The sequence below is a fragment of the Oncorhynchus mykiss genome, chromosome 17, assembly GCF_057628025.1.
Source record: "Oncorhynchus mykiss isolate SJ-2025 chromosome 17, ASM5762802v1, whole genome shotgun sequence".
Taxonomy (NCBI): Eukaryota; Metazoa; Chordata; class Actinopteri; order Salmoniformes; family Salmonidae; genus Oncorhynchus; species Oncorhynchus mykiss.
Genome location: NC_143038.1, coordinates 16,840,041 through 16,857,163, shown reverse-complemented (window position 1 = coordinate 16,857,163; position 17,123 = coordinate 16,840,041). Strand labels below are relative to the sequence as shown.

General features: G+C 42.8%; 1 protein-coding gene across 1 annotated transcript; it reads right to left on the bottom strand.

Moving 5' to 3' along the window:
- Nucleotides 1-2,921: 2,921 nt before the first annotated feature.
- Nucleotides 2,922-14,487, bottom strand: LOC110493172 (5-hydroxytryptamine receptor 3A). Its single transcript, XM_036949795.2, has 9 exons — nt 14,302-14,487; nt 14,167-14,211; nt 13,966-14,075; nt 10,904-11,073; nt 9,279-9,436; nt 8,954-9,164; nt 8,018-8,119; nt 7,619-7,707; nt 2,922-3,270 (listed from the first exon to the last, which is right to left on the bottom strand). Exons 1-9 carry the CDS (start codon nt 14,485-14,487, stop codon nt 3,049-3,051), a joined length of 1,293 nt encoding a protein of 430 aa, XP_036805690.2. The 3' UTR covers nt 2,922-3,048.
- Nucleotides 14,488-17,123: the final 2,636 nt, after the last annotated feature.

Genomic DNA, 17,123 nt, shown 5'->3' with positions numbered 1-17,123 from the left:
CAAGCAAAAACTAAAGCCGGAAGTCCCAGTGACTCGCTCGATACAGAAGTGGTCAGATGAAGCGGATGCTACGCTACAGGTGTCACGGTGTTCTTCTGTTGAAGGAAAGGCGGACCAAAACGCGACGTGGTTTGTGTTCATCTTGATATTTAATTAAAGAAAGTACTGAACACTGAATACAAAAAACAATAAACAAATAACGACCGTGAAGCTAAATGAGAACTGTGATGACACAAGCAATCAACCTAGAAAATCACCCACAAACAAACCCAGGCTACCTAAGTATGATTCTCAGAGACAAATAATGACACCTGCCTCTGATTGAGAACCATACTAGGCCAAAACATACAAATCCCCAAATCATAGAAAAACAAACAGACTGCCCACCCAACTCACGCCCTGACCCTACTAAATAAATACAAAACAAAGGAAATAAAGGTCAGAACGTGACAACAGGACTGTTTTGCAAGCACAGACTGGAATATGTTCTGCGACCAGTGACTCAAACATATAGTGCCCTCTAGTGTACAAAACAAGTCAAATTAACCCTTGACTGACAACGTATGTGACACACCACCTGGATTCGGTCTTATGTAGCAACATTTTAGTTTCTTACTTTTATCCAATGTAAAAAAAAAGACTCAGAGCTACAAAATTGTATATCATCCACTGCATTTGAGGAAACAATGGGAAAGTAATTCTGCTTTGAAACTTGTAAAACTCACTTTTGAGAAAACCGTGTTTCAATGTTTTGGTACTACTATAGGAGAGCCCTTCTTTGTCGACACCCATTCAGCATTGTTCACACCATCTTAAGCCTTAGCCCCACCCATCTCTTTAAGGGTTGATCCAACCATTCTACACTAACTTGCCAGCTACTTCCAGACAACAGCTCACTGAACATTACTTGCCCTATCACGCTATCTGTGGTTTCGCGTTCAGAGCGCACACTGGAAGCTCTGGCCAAATAAGTAGGGTTGTTCCAAAAGCTCTGACCTTACAACTACAGTTAAGCACCCAAGCTAACTTGCTAACATTGGCTAGCTACTTCCAGACACAATGAGAGAACAACCCCACTCTGACCATTTTACTCGCCCTAGCAGAGCTGGTTAGGCTTTTTTTCATGTTATCTAGAGTGTTGGTGACTAACTGTGCTGCTGGCAACAATTGAATTATGCTTTGTTGCCGACGTTTATTGACACCGGACATATTCAATGGGTGTTGAAAAAAATGCATCAGTTTTTCTGCACACTAAGATGAGTATTTTGATAAGAAATGAAGATAGATAGCTAGTTAGGTAAACAATGAATCCCAACGCATGATGTAACGTAAGTTATCGAGCCAGCTAGCTAGCTAACAAAACACTAACTTTTTTGAATTAGAGTGGAGTCTTTTTGTTAAGACATTTAGCTAGCTAGCTAAACAATGGACAATAATCACAACTTATGTTACTACCCTGCATGAATCTGTAGGTAGCTAACCAACCAGGTTATATGGCTAGTCAAGCAAATGTGTCTGAGATGCAAAGAATAAGATCATACACAATGTTAGCTAGCTAACAGTACACTTGAAATGAAACCACTTTGTTAAATTTAGAAATGTGTAATATCTGAAAATGTTACCAGTATACATTGTGGTTGGACGTGTCTCCTGTCTGATACCGTGCATGGTTGCCTTAGTTTGACAATGTAATCCAGATGGGTGTTTTCTCCATCTCCTTAGCTATCATACTCGAATTCCACTGATTTCAGAACTCGGTCCTCCAGAAAGTGGAGAGCACACACATTAACGTTAGGTAGCGAACCAGCGGGCTAACGTTAGCTAGCTAGCAGTACACTTTAACTTGACATTAGGTTTATGCAGTTTTACTTCTTTTTTTTTTAAGTGTTCGACACGATTACCTAAACATATTGACCAGCTCCAATAGACTGACGCATGCTATATGGCAGACCAATCCAAACTCATCTCTCGGCATGTCCAGCCCACTCATCTCAGGCCAGCAAGAATGTTGCTCACTTTTTCTGTGGGTAAACCAACTAGGCTCGTAATTTAACATTAAGGCGCGTGAAAGTTCACATGTTCGAGAAGGCATTTCTGCCAAACAACTTTTCTGTGAAGTCGTGACTTGCGACATGCGCTTAGTTTCCTGAGTCTGGTCACATATACGCAACTCATAAACAGGCCAAAATGGCTCCTACAACAACTTCGATACGGCTTCCACCGCCACTAGACTCAAGATCCACAGAACTTGCAGCCTGTCGTGCATCTCAAATATGTTATTTTTTTTGCATTTGGCAACGCAGACGCTCTTTGACACATGCAACGTGGCCAGTGTAGTCAGGGTATTATTCTATTACTGTCAATGATTGTGACACCACTATGTAGCTATATCTAACCGGGCTAAAAAGTTACTTTTCTTCTAATGTAATGCTTCCACGGGCACCAAACTACTCACCGGTTTGACTGAGAAATCGCAGGCGTCTCCAACCCTTTTTTCCTACGAATAAATACTGCAATATTATCTACTTTAAAGAGTTGGCAAAAATCTCTAATTTGTGTGGCGGTAGTGAGGCTGCAGTGGTTACAAAGAAAATCCACGTCATTGATTGAACTCGAGCTGTCCAAGTGGTGTTGGGACAGTGATGCTACATTTTAGAGCATATTGCCACCTACAGCTTGGAGAAGCAACTGGCAAGGCTCTCTCCCTTTCTCCATCTCACTGCACACATTCACACACTGGAAGGTCTTTCAGTTCTTTTTTTATTTGGTGTAAAGCGTAGTCTACAATAAAATTATTAAATTTAATTTAACATGATATATGAAATGAAAAGCACACAGTTGGATAACATAAGTACTCTCCATAGTGTTCGAATATGTTAAATATAAAAAAAATGTATATTTTATGCACATGAGCTAAAAAAATGCACATGGCTTTCAATACACCCATCGACAGTGGCACTGCACGTGAGAAAATGGGAGGTAAACAAAGTATACAGGCATGCTCTGATGTCTAGATTTGGATATGCAATTGGTAATTTAATTCTAGGTCTAATTTAACCACTCCTTACACATAAGGCTAATGAAGAGCATGACAGAGATGAGGTAGACGGTGAAGAAGGCGGCGTTGAGGCGCCGTGCCACTCTGGTCCAATAGCCAGGTTTCCCCTCCCTCCTGCCACTGGCGAACAACGCTAATGTCCGCTCAACCGCCCGTAGGTCCCCCAGAATCAACAGCAGCAGGCGAGACTCTCCTTGCTCGCTACAGATGACCTGGAGATTATCAACATGAGATTATTATTAGTATTAGTACTGTGAGATCATTAACATGAGAGAAAAAGGAACTCTACACGTGTAAAAAAAAAAATGTTGCCGAAGTATACTGAACAAAAATATAAACGCAACATGTAAAGTGTTGGCCTCGTTTCATAATCTGAAATAAAAGATCCCAGAAATGTTCCATTATGCACAAAGATTGTATTTCTCTAAAATGTGCACAAATTAATTTACATCCCTGTTAGTGAACATTTCTCCTTTGCCAAGATAATCCATCCACCTGACAGGTGTGGCATATCAAGAAGCTGATTAAACAGCATGATTATTACACCACTGCACCTTGTGCTGAGGACAATAAAAGGCCACTCTAAAATGTCCAATTTTGTCACACAACACAATGCCACAGATGTCTAAAGTTTTGAGGGAACGTGCAAGAATGTCCACAAGACCTGTTGCCAGAGAATTTAATGTTAATTTCTCTACCATAAGCTGCCTCAACATCATTTTAGAGAATATGGCAGTACGTCCAACCGGCCTCATAACCGCAGACCACGTGCAACCACGCCAGCCGAGGACCTCAACATGCAGGATCGTCTGAGACCAGCCACCAAGACAGCTGATGAAACTGTGGGTTCGCACAATAAAGAATTTCTGCACAAACTGTCAGAAACCGTCTCAGGGAAGCTCGTCGTACTCACCAGGGTCTTGACCTGATTGCAGTTCAGCGTCGTAACTGACATCAGTGGGCACATGTTCACCTTCAATGGCCACTGGCAAGCTGGAGAAGTGTGCTCTTCACGGATTAATCCCGGTTTCAACTGTACCAGGCAGATTGTGTGGGCGAGTGGTTTGCTGATGTCAACGATGTAAACAGAGTGGGCCATGGTGCCAGTGGGTTATGGTATGGGCAACGAACACAAATGCATTTTATCGATGGCAATTTGAATGCACAGAGATACCGTGACGAGATCCTGAGGCCCATAGTCATGCCATTCATTGACCGCCATCACCTCATGTTTCAGCATGATAATACACTGCCCCATGTCACAATCTATCTATACACAATTCCTGGAAGCTGAAAATGTCCCAGTTCTTCCATGGCCTGCATACTCACCAGATATGTCACCCATTGAACATGTTTGGGATGCTCTGGATCGACGTGTACTACAACTTGTTCCATGTCCCGCCAATATCCAGCAACATGGCACAACATTCAAATCAAATCAAATCAAATTTTATTTGTCACATACACATGGTTAGCAGATGTTAATGCGAGTGTAGCGAAATGCTTGTGCTTCTAGTTCCGACAATGCAGTAATAACAAGTAATCTAACTAACAATTCCAAAACTACTGTCTTGTACACAGTGTAAGGGGATAAAGAATATGTACATAAGGATATATGAATGAGTGATGGTACAGAGCAGCATAGGCAAGATACAGTAATGGTATCGAGTACAGTATGTACAAATGAGATGAGTATGTAAACAAAGTGGCATAGTTTAAAGTGGCTAGTGATACATGTATTACATAAGGATACAGTCGATGATATAGAGTACAGTATATACGTATGCATATGAGATGAATAATGTAGGGTAAGTAACATTATATAAGGTAGCATTGTTTAAAGTGGCTAGTGATATATTTACATTTCCCATCAATTCCCATTATTAAAGTGGCTGGAGTTGAGTCAGTGTCAGTGTGTTGGCAGCAGCCACTCAGTGTTAGTGGTGGCTGTTTAACAGTCTGATGGCCTTGAGATAGAAGCTGTTTTTCAGTCTCTCGGTCCCAGCTTTGATGCACCTGTACTGACCTCGCCTTCTGGATGATAGCGGGGTGAACAGGCAGTGGCTCGGGTGGTTGATGTCCTTGATGATCTTTATGGCCTTCCTGTGACATCGGGTGGTGTAGGTGTCCTGGAGGGCAGGTAGTTTGCCCCCGGTGATGCGTTGTGCAGACCTCACTACCCTCTGGAGAGCCTTACGGTTGAGGGCGGTGCAGTTGCCATACCAGGCGGTGATACAGCCCGCCAGGATGCTCTCGATTGTGCATCTGTAGAAGTTTGTGTGCTTTTGGTGACAAGCCGAATTTCTTCAGCCTCCTGAGGTTGAAGAGGCGCTGCTGCGCCTTCTTCACGATGCTGTCTGTGTGAGTGGACCAATTCAGTTTGTCTGTGATGTGTATGCCGAGGAACTTTAAAACTTGCTACCCTCTCCACTACTGTTCCATCGATGTGGATAGGGGGGTGTTCCCTCTGCTGTTTCCTGAAGTCCACAATCATCTCCTTAGTTTTGTTGACGTTGAGTGTGAGGTTATTTTCTTGACACCACACTCCGAGGGCCCTCACCTCCTCCCTGTAGGCCGTCTCGTCGTTGTTGGTAATCAAGCCTACCACTTGTGTCGTCCGCAAACTTGATGATTGAGTTGGAGGCGTGCGTGGCCACGCAGTCGTGGGTGAACAGGGAGTACAGGAGAGGGCTCAGAACGCACCCTTGTGGGGCCCCAGTGTTGAGGATCAGCGGGGAGGAGATGTTGTTGCCTACCCTCACCACCTGGGGGCGGCCCGTCAGGAAGTCCAGTACCCAGTTGCACAGGGCGGGGTCGAGACCCAGGGTCTCGAGCTTGATGACGAGCTTGGAGGGTACTATGGTGTTGAATGCCGAGCTGTAGTCGATGAACAGCATTCTCACATAGGTATTCCTCTTGTCCAGATGGGTTAGGGCAGTGTGGTTGAGATTGCATCGTCTGTGGACCTATTTGGGCGGTAAGCAAATTGGAGTGGGTCTAGGGTGTCAGGTAGGGTGGAGGTGATATGGTCCTTGACTGACTAGTCTCTCAAAGCACTTCATGATGACGGATGTGAGTGCTACGGGGCGGTAGTCGTTTAGCTCAGTTACCTTAGCTTTCTTGGGAACAGGAACAATGGTGGCCCTCTTGAAGCATGTGGGAACAGCAGACTGGTATAGGGATTGATTGAATATGTCCGTAAACACACCGGCCAGCTGGTCTGCGCATGCTCTGAGAGCGCGGCTGGGGATGCCGTCTGGGCCTGCAGCCTTGCGAGGGTTAACACGTTTAAATGTCTTACTCACCTCGGCTGCAGTGAAGGAGAGACCGCATGTTTTCGTTGCAGGCCGTGTCAGTGGCACTGTATTGTCCTCAAAGCGGGCAAAAAAGTTATTTAGTCTGCCTGGGAGCAAGACATCCTGGTCCGTGACTGGGCTGGATTTCTTCCTGTAGTCCGTGATTGACTGTAGACCCTGCCACATGCCTCTTGTGTCTGAGCCGTTGAATTGAGATTCTACTTTGTCTCTGTACTGGCGCTTAGCTTGTTTGATAGCCTTGCGGAGGGAATAGCTGCACTGTTTGTATTCGGTCATGTTACCAGACACCTTGCCCTGATTAAAAGCAGTGGTTCGCGCTTTCAGTTTCACACGAATGCTGCCATCAATCCACGGTTTCTGGTTAGGGAATGTTTTAATCGTTGCTATGGGAACGACATCTTCAACGCACGTTCTAATGAACTCGCACACCGAATCAGCGTATTCGTCAATGTTGTTATCTGACGCAATACGAAACATCTCCCAGTCCACGTGATGGAAGCAGTCTTGGAGTGTGGAGTCAGCTTGGTCGGACCAGCGTTGGACAGACCTCAGCGTGGGAGCCTCTTGTTTTAGTTTCTGTCTGTAGGCAGGGATCAACAAAATGGAGTCGTGGTCAGCTTTTCCGAAAGGGGGGCGGGGCAGGGCTTTATATGCGTCGCGGAAGTTAGAGTAACAATGATCCAAGGTCTTTCCACCCCTGGTTGCACAATCGATATGCTGATAAAATTTAGGGAGTCTCGTTTTCAGATTAGCCTTGTTAAAATCCCACAGGCCACAATCAACAGCCTGATCAACTATATGCGAAGGAGATGTGTCGCACTGCATGAAGAAAATGGTGGTCACACCAGATACTGACTGATTTTCTGATCCACGCTCCTACTTTTTAAAATGTTTTTAAGGTATCTGGGACTAACAGATTCATGTCTATTCCCAGTCATGTGAAATCCATAGATTAGGGCCTAATGAATTTATTTCAATGAACTGTAACTCAGAAAACATCTTTGAAATTGTTGCATATTGCATTTGCATTTTTGTTCAGTGTAGTTCGGAATCTGTAAATGCTTGGCTACAGCAAAAGATTTTGGACCCTGTTGATACTCAGGACCAATATTAAAGAACGTTGCTTTCGATGTTTGCATCCCAAATGGCACCCTCCTCCCTATAAGCCCTGGTCAAAAGCAATGCACCACATCCCTATAGGCTGCCATTTGAGAAGCAACCAAAATAAAGTAGGCAATCTAACCTCTTCTGCAACAGGCAATGGTTCACATGGAGCTTTTCTTCCAGACACATCACAGATACAGGCACAGCAACCACGCCTCCTCTCCTCCTCTGAAACCGATCAGCAGCTCTGTCACTGACATTATCAGCTGTGTCCCAAATGGCACCCTATTCATGGTTCACTACTAGGCTTTTGTCAAAAGTAGTGCAATATATGGGGATATATAGGGTGTCATTTGGTGACACAGTCATGATGATTTTACTCATCACCTGTTCTATTTCCCCCTCCATAGGAAACTACCCTGCACACAAACGACAGTACAAAGTGTGGCACTTGTCAGTGGCGTACCTGAGTCACAGGTGTGACAGGGGGTGTGGTCTGGTTTGTTGTCACAGTCATATGCGGGGGCGCGGTCTATACCTGTCTCTTGGTGTACGGAATCTCTCTCCATCAGGTGAGTCACTAAGATGGTCTCCAACAGGCTTAGCAACATGAAGGCAAAGATCACTATACAGTAGGTCGCTGTGAGGGAGAACACACACACAAACCGACAATGGAAGATCACCACACAAGCCACATTCTGGGAGGTAACACATCCGTTGTACACCAATACTATGTGTATGTGTGCGACTGTGCATACTGTATATACATACAGTGGGGAGAACAAGTATTTGATACACTGCCGATTTTGCAGGTTTTCCTACTTACAAAGCATATAGTGGTCTGTAATTTATCATAGGTACACTTCAACCGTGAGAGACGGAATCTAAAACAAAAATCCAGAAAATCACATTGTATGATTTTTAAGTAATTCATTTGCATTTTATTGCATGACGTAAGTATTTGATCACCTACCAACCAGTAAGAATTCCAGCTCTCACAGACCTGTTCTCCACTCATTACCTGTATTAACTGCACCTGTTTGAACTCATTACCTGTATAAAAGACACCTGTCCACACAATCAATCAAACAGACTCCAACGACCAGAGAGCTGTGTAAGGACATCATGGATAAAATTGTAGACCTGCACACGGCTGGGATGGGCTACAGGACAATAGGCAAGCAGCTTGGTGAGAAGGCAACATCTGTTGGCGCAATTATTAGAAAATGGAAGAAGTTCAATCACCCTCGGTCTGGGGCTCCATGCAAGATCTCACCTCGTGGGGCAACAATGATCATGAGGAAGGTGAGGGATCAGCCCAGAACTACACGGCAGGACCTGGTCAATGACCTGAAGAGAGCTGGGACCACTATTAGTAACACACTACGCCGTCATGGATTAAACCTGACAAATCGGCAGTGTATCAAATACTTGTTCTCCCCACTGTATATATAGATGTTTGTGCCTGTGTGACCTATGAGAGGGGTCCTGTTTGACATGGAGGGCAGTATGTCATTGAGGATGAGCAGCAAAACAGAGATGGCCAGCAGCACGGTGACCTTAAAGCCTAGTTTCTCCCCCCGCTGGTCTGAGATCAGGAAGGAGGCCAGGTCCAGACACAGAAAGAACAGGATGGGAAGCAGGAAATTGATGACGTGGAGGAGGGGCCTCCTCGCCATGGTGATCTAAGAAAGAGATGAGCCAGGAAGAAGGATAGGACAGTGATGTCAAATGTGGCATAGTGATGTCGGGCCTGGTCATAGATCCAGCTATATATGGAGTGTGTGTGTGAGACGTACAGTGTATGAGATCTGGTCCCACTCGCGATCTAAGATTAGTTTGCCCCTGGAGACAGTCATGTCCAGGAACTCCCACTCTCCCTGCGTTTGCATGACTTCACGAGAAGCCTGGGTGACCCGGGACGAGTTAGAGAAAGGAATGAGCTGTATATCTGTCACTGAGGGAAGGAGAGGAGTGAGAGGAAGATGGGAATAGACAAAGGGAAGAAAAGAGCCACTCAAATGTGTGTTGTGCATGCACACAGGGGTGTGTGTGTATACATATGATGGTTTGATGAGAGCAGATGCACTAGTTGCACTCCAATTGCACTAAACCTCAGTTTGTTTAGGATATACACCCTGCCTTCTGCCTATCCCCTAAAGCACCCCTACACCTTACACACACGCATCACACTCACTAGGGTTGAGGACAGGCATCCAATCTCAGTATGGAGCCCAGTTCACAATGCATGTACACAATGCATTGACCCCCCCCCCCCCCCCCCCCTTTGTTTTTACAGTGCTGCTACTCGCTGTTTATTATCTATGCATAGTCACTTTACCCCTACCTACATGTACAAATTACCTCTAACCTGTAGCCGCGCACACTGACTCGGTACCAGTACCCCCTGTATACAACCTTGTTATTGTTATTTTTTACTTAAGTTTATTAAGTAAATATTTTCATCACTCTTTCTTGAACTGCATTGTTGGTTAAGTCCTTGTAAGTAAGCACTTCACTTGAAGGTCTACACCTGTGACAAATAAAATGTGATTTGATTTTATGTAGACCTATTATCTCATGGTAACTTTCTTTGACAGGTAGGCCTGCACTTGCTGTAGCATAGCCTAGGCTACAGTAATATTAAGACAATGTGTGTCTAATTTACCCATCCCAATCTGGCTTTCGGGGTTTACCTTATTTTTATTTTTTCAAATATATAAGTTTTAAAACAGCCTTTCACTGGAATATCATTGCTTAAATCAGTCCACGCACGAGCACACACACACACTCTCTCTCAACTCCATTCAAATTGCATCCAAAATAGATAATCCTGTTCTAGATTGAAATACAGTACAGCCCTAATATATATATATAAATATATATATATATATGGTGTCCTAGCCTACCTTTCAGGTAATACATTCAATGCAGTATTTTCCTTATATTTCGCTAATTAATGATGGGTTATGTATAATAACCTTCTAACTAAATAGCCTCTGTCTATTGCGCAATACGCACGCACCTGTACTCCACTAGCCTCTTTTCTTAAAAAATGCTCCTTAGCTCTTGAAGTCCCATGCAGGAAAAGCGAGACTAGATTAGTTTACTGGACATTATTATTTTAACATTTCTTATACCAATATTCGAAGAGTGATGCAAGCTCTTGTTTACTGAAAGTTAAATACGGGTAGTTTGATAGAAGAGCAAGGGCTCAAAATGTTTTTAATGTATGGCTCAGGTAGCATCAGGCTTGAATGCCTGATCAAAGCTCGAATCAAATCCGCACAGGCCTATTTATATGCTTTTGAATGTCACTTCCGGTTTTGGCGGGAAAGACTTGGTTACTCGGGAGAAAAGGGATTTATTCTCGGGATGGAACATTTTGTAAAATACCAGGAAAAAATTCAAACCTAACACTCACCGATGTGTATGGCGGAGCTGAATGTGATGTTACATCTCTGTGTGTCAAAGGGGAACTTGTGGACGTCCATCTTACAGGTGCTGACCACCTTCATTTCGTCCTCTATTAAGACGATCCCATCATGGGACACATACAGGTATGGGCTGTGAGGGCCATCATCCTTCTCTATCCTGAGACAACAAACACACACACGTACAGTACCAGTCAAAAGTATGGACACCTACTCATTAAAACATTTTTCTACATTGTAGAATAATAGTGAAGACATCCCAACTATGAAATAACACACATGAAATCATGTAGTAACCACAATTGTTAACCTGTTTTGGAGACTGTTTTTTGTTCATAATTTCAGATGACTGACGTGCCCAAAGTAAACTGCCTGTTACTCAGGCCCAGAAGCTAGGATATGCATATACTGGGTAGCATTGGATAGACAACACTCGGAAGTTTCTACAACTGTTAAAATAATGAACTTATGGCAAGCAAAAACCCATCCGAGAATTATTATTTTTTAGGTCACAGGCCATTTCAGTGCTAGCCTACAGGAAATACAAATAGATAGGACCCAGATTGCAGTTCCTATGGCTTCCACTAGATGTCAAGTCTTTAGAAAGGGTTTCAGGCTTGCTTTTTGAAAAATTAGCAAGTAGTTGGAAGAACTACAAGGTGTCTCATTAGAAAAGTAGCCTTGTTAGGTGCGCACTCTTTGTTATTTATCTTCCCTATTGAATATACTATTCTCTGTCTGAAATATGCCAGGAGGCTATATTATTGAACATACAAACTACTGTAATAAAGATGCCAATGTAGGCTAAAACAATTTTCAAACATTTGCCAAAAAGCAAATTGTGAGAAAACACTGTTCTAAGAGCGCACCTGATGTGAGCGGTTCATATGACAGATGAAAATCTCAGTTAGAAACTTAGAGGGTAAATCTAAAGATGCAACAAACAGAATGGGTTGATTACAGGATTGTGCTTTTAGCTTGTGGACAATGAAGGAAAATGTATATTAAAACCAATAGAACAGGGAGAAAAGCTGCTTTCAATGGCAAAGGAGGTCAAAAAGTATTTACTAAATACTTTCCTCAATGTTTCTGGTAGGATTTTGGCGTGGCTACTTTGAAACGTCCAGTTTTCCCAAAGTTAAGTGTTTTAAACAAGCAAACTGCCAGAGAATATATTTCACTCATCAAAGAACCAAAACCATAAATTAATTCATTTTAAACTTTTGTCATAGATGCTAAATAGGCTCAAAGCCCGTACTGTGGCCTATGTAACCTCAATACACTTGGCACATACAAACATATGATATGGGATTATCCAGAGGTTTATGAGTTCTGGAGGAAAGTGTTGTATATTCTCTCTGACATGAGTGATCGAACTGTACCCCTTGAACCAATTAGATTGTTGCTTAATGATGATACAGGTATGCAGCTGAATAGGAAACAGTGTAGATTTTGGCTGGGTTGACTGCTGCCAAAGAACTTGGTGTTCAGCGCTGGTTGCCACCACATGAACTTCATATAAGGAAATGGCTAGCATACTTTCAGGACGTAATTATGTTGGAGTTATGCACTGTCCAAATGAATAAAGTCATTCCTAGCACTCTGGAAACATGGAAAGTAGCAAAGTAGCAGTCTCAGAAATCTCTAAACTGTTGAATGTGATGTAAAATGCTTACTTGATGGTGTTGTATTGGCAAATTATTTTGCCTTGTGTGTTGTTTACTTTGAATTCGAAAAACTTTTTTTGTGGGGGTGGACAGGGTGGGGACGCCATGGGTACAGTTGAAGTTTACATATACCTAAGCCAAATACGTTTAATCCTAGTAAAAATTCCCTGTTTTAGGGCAGTTAGGATCACCACTTTATTTTAAGAATGTGAAATGTCAGAATAATAGTGGAGTGATTTCTTTCTTCGTTCACATTCCCAGTGGGTCAGAAGTTTACATGCACTCAATTAGTATTTGGCAGCATTGCCTTTAAATTGTTTAACTTGGACAAAACGTTTCGGGTAGCCTTCCACAAGCTTCCCACAATAAGTTGGGTAAATTTTGGCCCATTCCTCCTGATAGAGCTGGTGTAACCGAGTCAGGTTTGTAGTCCTCCTTGCTCGCACACGCTTTTTCAGTTCTGCCCACAAATGTTCTATAGGATTGAGGTCAGTGCTTTGTGATGGCCACTCCAGTACCTTGACTTTGTTGTCCTTAAGCCATTTTGCCACAACTTTGGAAGTATGCTTGGGGTCATTGTCCTTTTGAAAGACCCATTTGCAACCAAGCATTAACTTCCTGACTGATGTCTTGAGATGTTGCTTCAATATATCTACATAATTTTCCTACCTCACGATGCCATCTATTTTGTGAAGTGCACCAGTCCCTCCCACAACATGATGCTGCCACCCCTGTGCTTCGCGGTTGGGATGGTGTTCTTCGGCTTGCAAGCCTCCCCCTTTTTCCTCCAAACATAACGATGGTAATTATGGTCAAACAGTTATATTTTTGTTTCATCAGACCAGAGGACATTTCTCCAAAGGTACGATCTTTGTCCCCATGTGCAGTTGGTTTTCCCATGATTACAAAGTAGGTCTTGACATCATTTTCTGGAATTTTCCAAGCCGTTTAAAGGCACAGTCAACTTAGTGTATGTAAACTTCTGACACACTGGAATTGAGATACAGTGAAATAATCTGTCTGTAAACAATTGTTGGAAAAATTACTTGTCATGCTCAAAGTAGTTGTCCTAACCGACTTGCCAAAACTTGTTTTGTTAACAAGAAATGTGTGGGTGGTTGAAAAACGAGTTTTAATGACTCCAACCTAAGTGTATGTAAACTTCCGACTTCAACTGTATGTTTGGAATGGGTGGGAGGATGTGTATTAGAAAAAAAGGTGCAATTACATTTTTATGATTGTAGTGCCCTTATGGACCAATAAAAACCTTTTTTTTTTAACTGCCTCCAGCTGAAATGGGTGGTGGGTAATGTGTTGATAGCCTACTGTATTGACCACTTTAATGGCGAATGGAGAGTATGCGTGTGAGTGCTTTTGTTACTCACATCTCATAGATTAAGAGGTCTGGTATCCACAACATCTCTTTGGGAACGGAGACCCTGGATATTCCACAGAACTGACTAGGATCCCACCAGATCCGCTCATTATTCCAGGTCTGGAGGGAGGAGAGGACATGAGAAGCAGGTGCATGGATCAGTGGGAAAACGAGTGGAACATAATAGTGGGGGGGGGGGGGAAGAACTCACCAGTTGTATCCAGATGAAGGGAACAAAGGTCTGGGACTTCTCAATCTAGAAACACACACACACACCATGTGAATATCACCAGATAACACGAACATACGTACCTCCCCCTCCACACACACAAACACACACACTGACCACGGCGAGTATAGCGTACAGGTAGACATCCAGGTGCACCATGGTTGGGTGTGTGTGGTCGAGCACGGGCCGCGTGGAGGTGAACACATCGTTTCCTCTGGTCAGGTTCAGGTGGTCCAGAACATCCTGATAACTACACACCCTCTCAGGTGACACCGTACCTAGAGGGACAGACACATACTTCATTACACACTCTCAGGTGAGACTGTACCTATAGGAGCAGAGACACGCTTACATGTTCAGGTATTAAGACTGAACATAAGTACAACCACCCGAGAACATGTCCATGATCAAGGTTTGATTGAACGCTAACAATTAATTGATGATAATAATTTCCTTTACTTTCTTTACTCTTTTTCTAATAGCCACCTCTCTGTCAGATTTGTTGGTGAATACATGCTTCCATAGTTTTGATATCTTCACTATTATTCTACAATGTAGAAAATAGTAAACATAAAGAAAAGCCTTTGAATGAGTAGGTGTGTCCAAACTCTTGACTAGTACTCTATGTGACTTGCTCTACCATAATCAGTCACATTGACCCAAAATACATGTTCATACAGTGCTGGAAAGAGAATGTTAGCTTTCTAATGATCTCTCTACTCCAAATGAGTTACGTTTCATTACATGCTAAGTGTCACCGACCATGTCTTGCGAAAAACGCAGTCAAGGTTTGCAGTTACTTTTAAGACATTTTGCTTAATACAATGCATGAAATCCATTGACAGGAGTGCCCAGATTGTTCTTCTTTCTCTCACGCTCACCCAGTGTCTGTCTGCATCGTTGTCGGATTGGATAAATTCACTTGTTTTATCATGTGCACGTGCGTCCACACATGTATACGCATATACACATGTATGACAGAGAAACAGTCTCACATTACACATGTTCATGCCATGATGTGTGCACGTGTCACAAACACGTGCACATATTATGGTTGTGGCCCTTAGTTTTCAAATTACATTTGGATAAATGTCACAAAGTGTACAGGCTACGCTCAAACATTTTTTTTCCCCCATCTAACACATCCCTGGGTACAGCATACAGTATGTAGATGTGCCCAAGCAACCCTCTCACACACCCAGGACCAGCATTTTTGTGACAGTCACACAGAATAAACTATGTCTGAAAAGAGCTAAAACCGAGGAGGGGGTGAGAGCAAGATGTGGTCTCTCTAAGCAGCAACTAAAATGAGAAATGTTAAAGAAAATATGACCTCACACACATCACCAGAGAGTAAGGACTGATAGTCTCTTTGGATCCGATTCATGTGGGCTTTGGTTAGAGCAGCGGTCCCCAAACTTTTCTGCACCACTGACCGGTCTCATATAAACAATGTTTTCCCCGGACTGGCCAACAGGGGGGGGGGGGGTCGCGACACGATCTGAATATTTTAGGCCTATAAGTTTAGTATAGCCTCTTTTTCATAACATTTTTAAGTAGGTCTAACATGATGATATTATAAAAACAAAGTGCATATTTTTCTCTAATGACCATATAAAAACATTGCAACTCACCATGTCGCTGAATCAATGGGAGCCCTGAGCTTGTTTCCCGGTGTTGTGCCAAAAAGCGCCCCCCTGCCAGAATTCTCCCCCCCTTCGCGTGAATGTGCACACACTCAATTACTCATTGCTGCGACTTGCTTGCTAGTTGATTTCTGATCGCGTTAGGCTGCGTTTCATTTTATTTCTTATGTCGGTTTGATCGCGGGGGACGCACTAGTAATGTCTGCAGTTTGGCTATTTGTTTCAAATATATTAGTCTATAAATAAATCTTTTTGCCAAAATGTGTCATCTCTCCCATGTCTTATTTGACTAGTATTTGTTTTTAAATGTTTATTGAATGCCTACATTTTACTCCCTCTGTTTAATATAACACACATACTTAATTATTAATTTCGGTTGCCTATCCTATGGAAAGTATTTGACTCTAGCCACAAAATTAAGGAAATTAGAAGGGGGGGGGGGGGATCTCGGTAAAGCCATTTTCTTGCCTCCCGAAATTCTCCTATCTTGGGACTGCAAGACCTGGCACACTTCAGAATCATTTTGGTGACCTATCATGCCCTCTGATGCGTGCCACAGGATCCCTCTACTGTTCTCTCTACCCATCCCTCAATCCCCCATCCCATCGTGCTTTTACTACATTTTTTAAACACTTTTTCTGTTTTAGTTTTTAAGAATGTAGGTACAGTAGTAATAATAAAAATAAAAAATGTACTCTGGGTGAAAAGGAAAGTTCAAATATATAAGTCAACGTGAGGGCATATCCATAATCACAGTAAACTGTTATAGAAAAAAGTGTAATAATATGATAAACAAAACTAACTGAATGTGCCTTCATGAAGAATCCCCTCCTCAATAGGGCACCTCCACCATCCCTATCAACCTCCCTCAACCACAAAACGTAATAATTGAAATATATATTTTAATATTCCAAGATGATATATACACACATACGTACTGTACATATTCCCCGGACACTCAATTTATCGCTTTTCCTACATCCGATATGCAGGTGACATTTCCACCTGGATGACAGCACATAATCAGCAAGACGGAGATGCTCTTCATCCAAGGGAATGCCTGCCCATTCTCAGATGTTAGATCATCTGAGACCACATGTCATTTACATTCCAGCCCTAACCTAAATGTTCTGTTTCTTCCTCCACACCACCCAGCGATGCCCCCAAGATGCCAAGTCAGAGCCTTGTCAGCTCCAGATTTGATTACTTCAACTCACACCCTGTTGGAATCCTTGCATTCTCAGATTCCCCTCTGTTATTAATCTCTGTCTTGTAAGCACTAAAGTGTTTAAA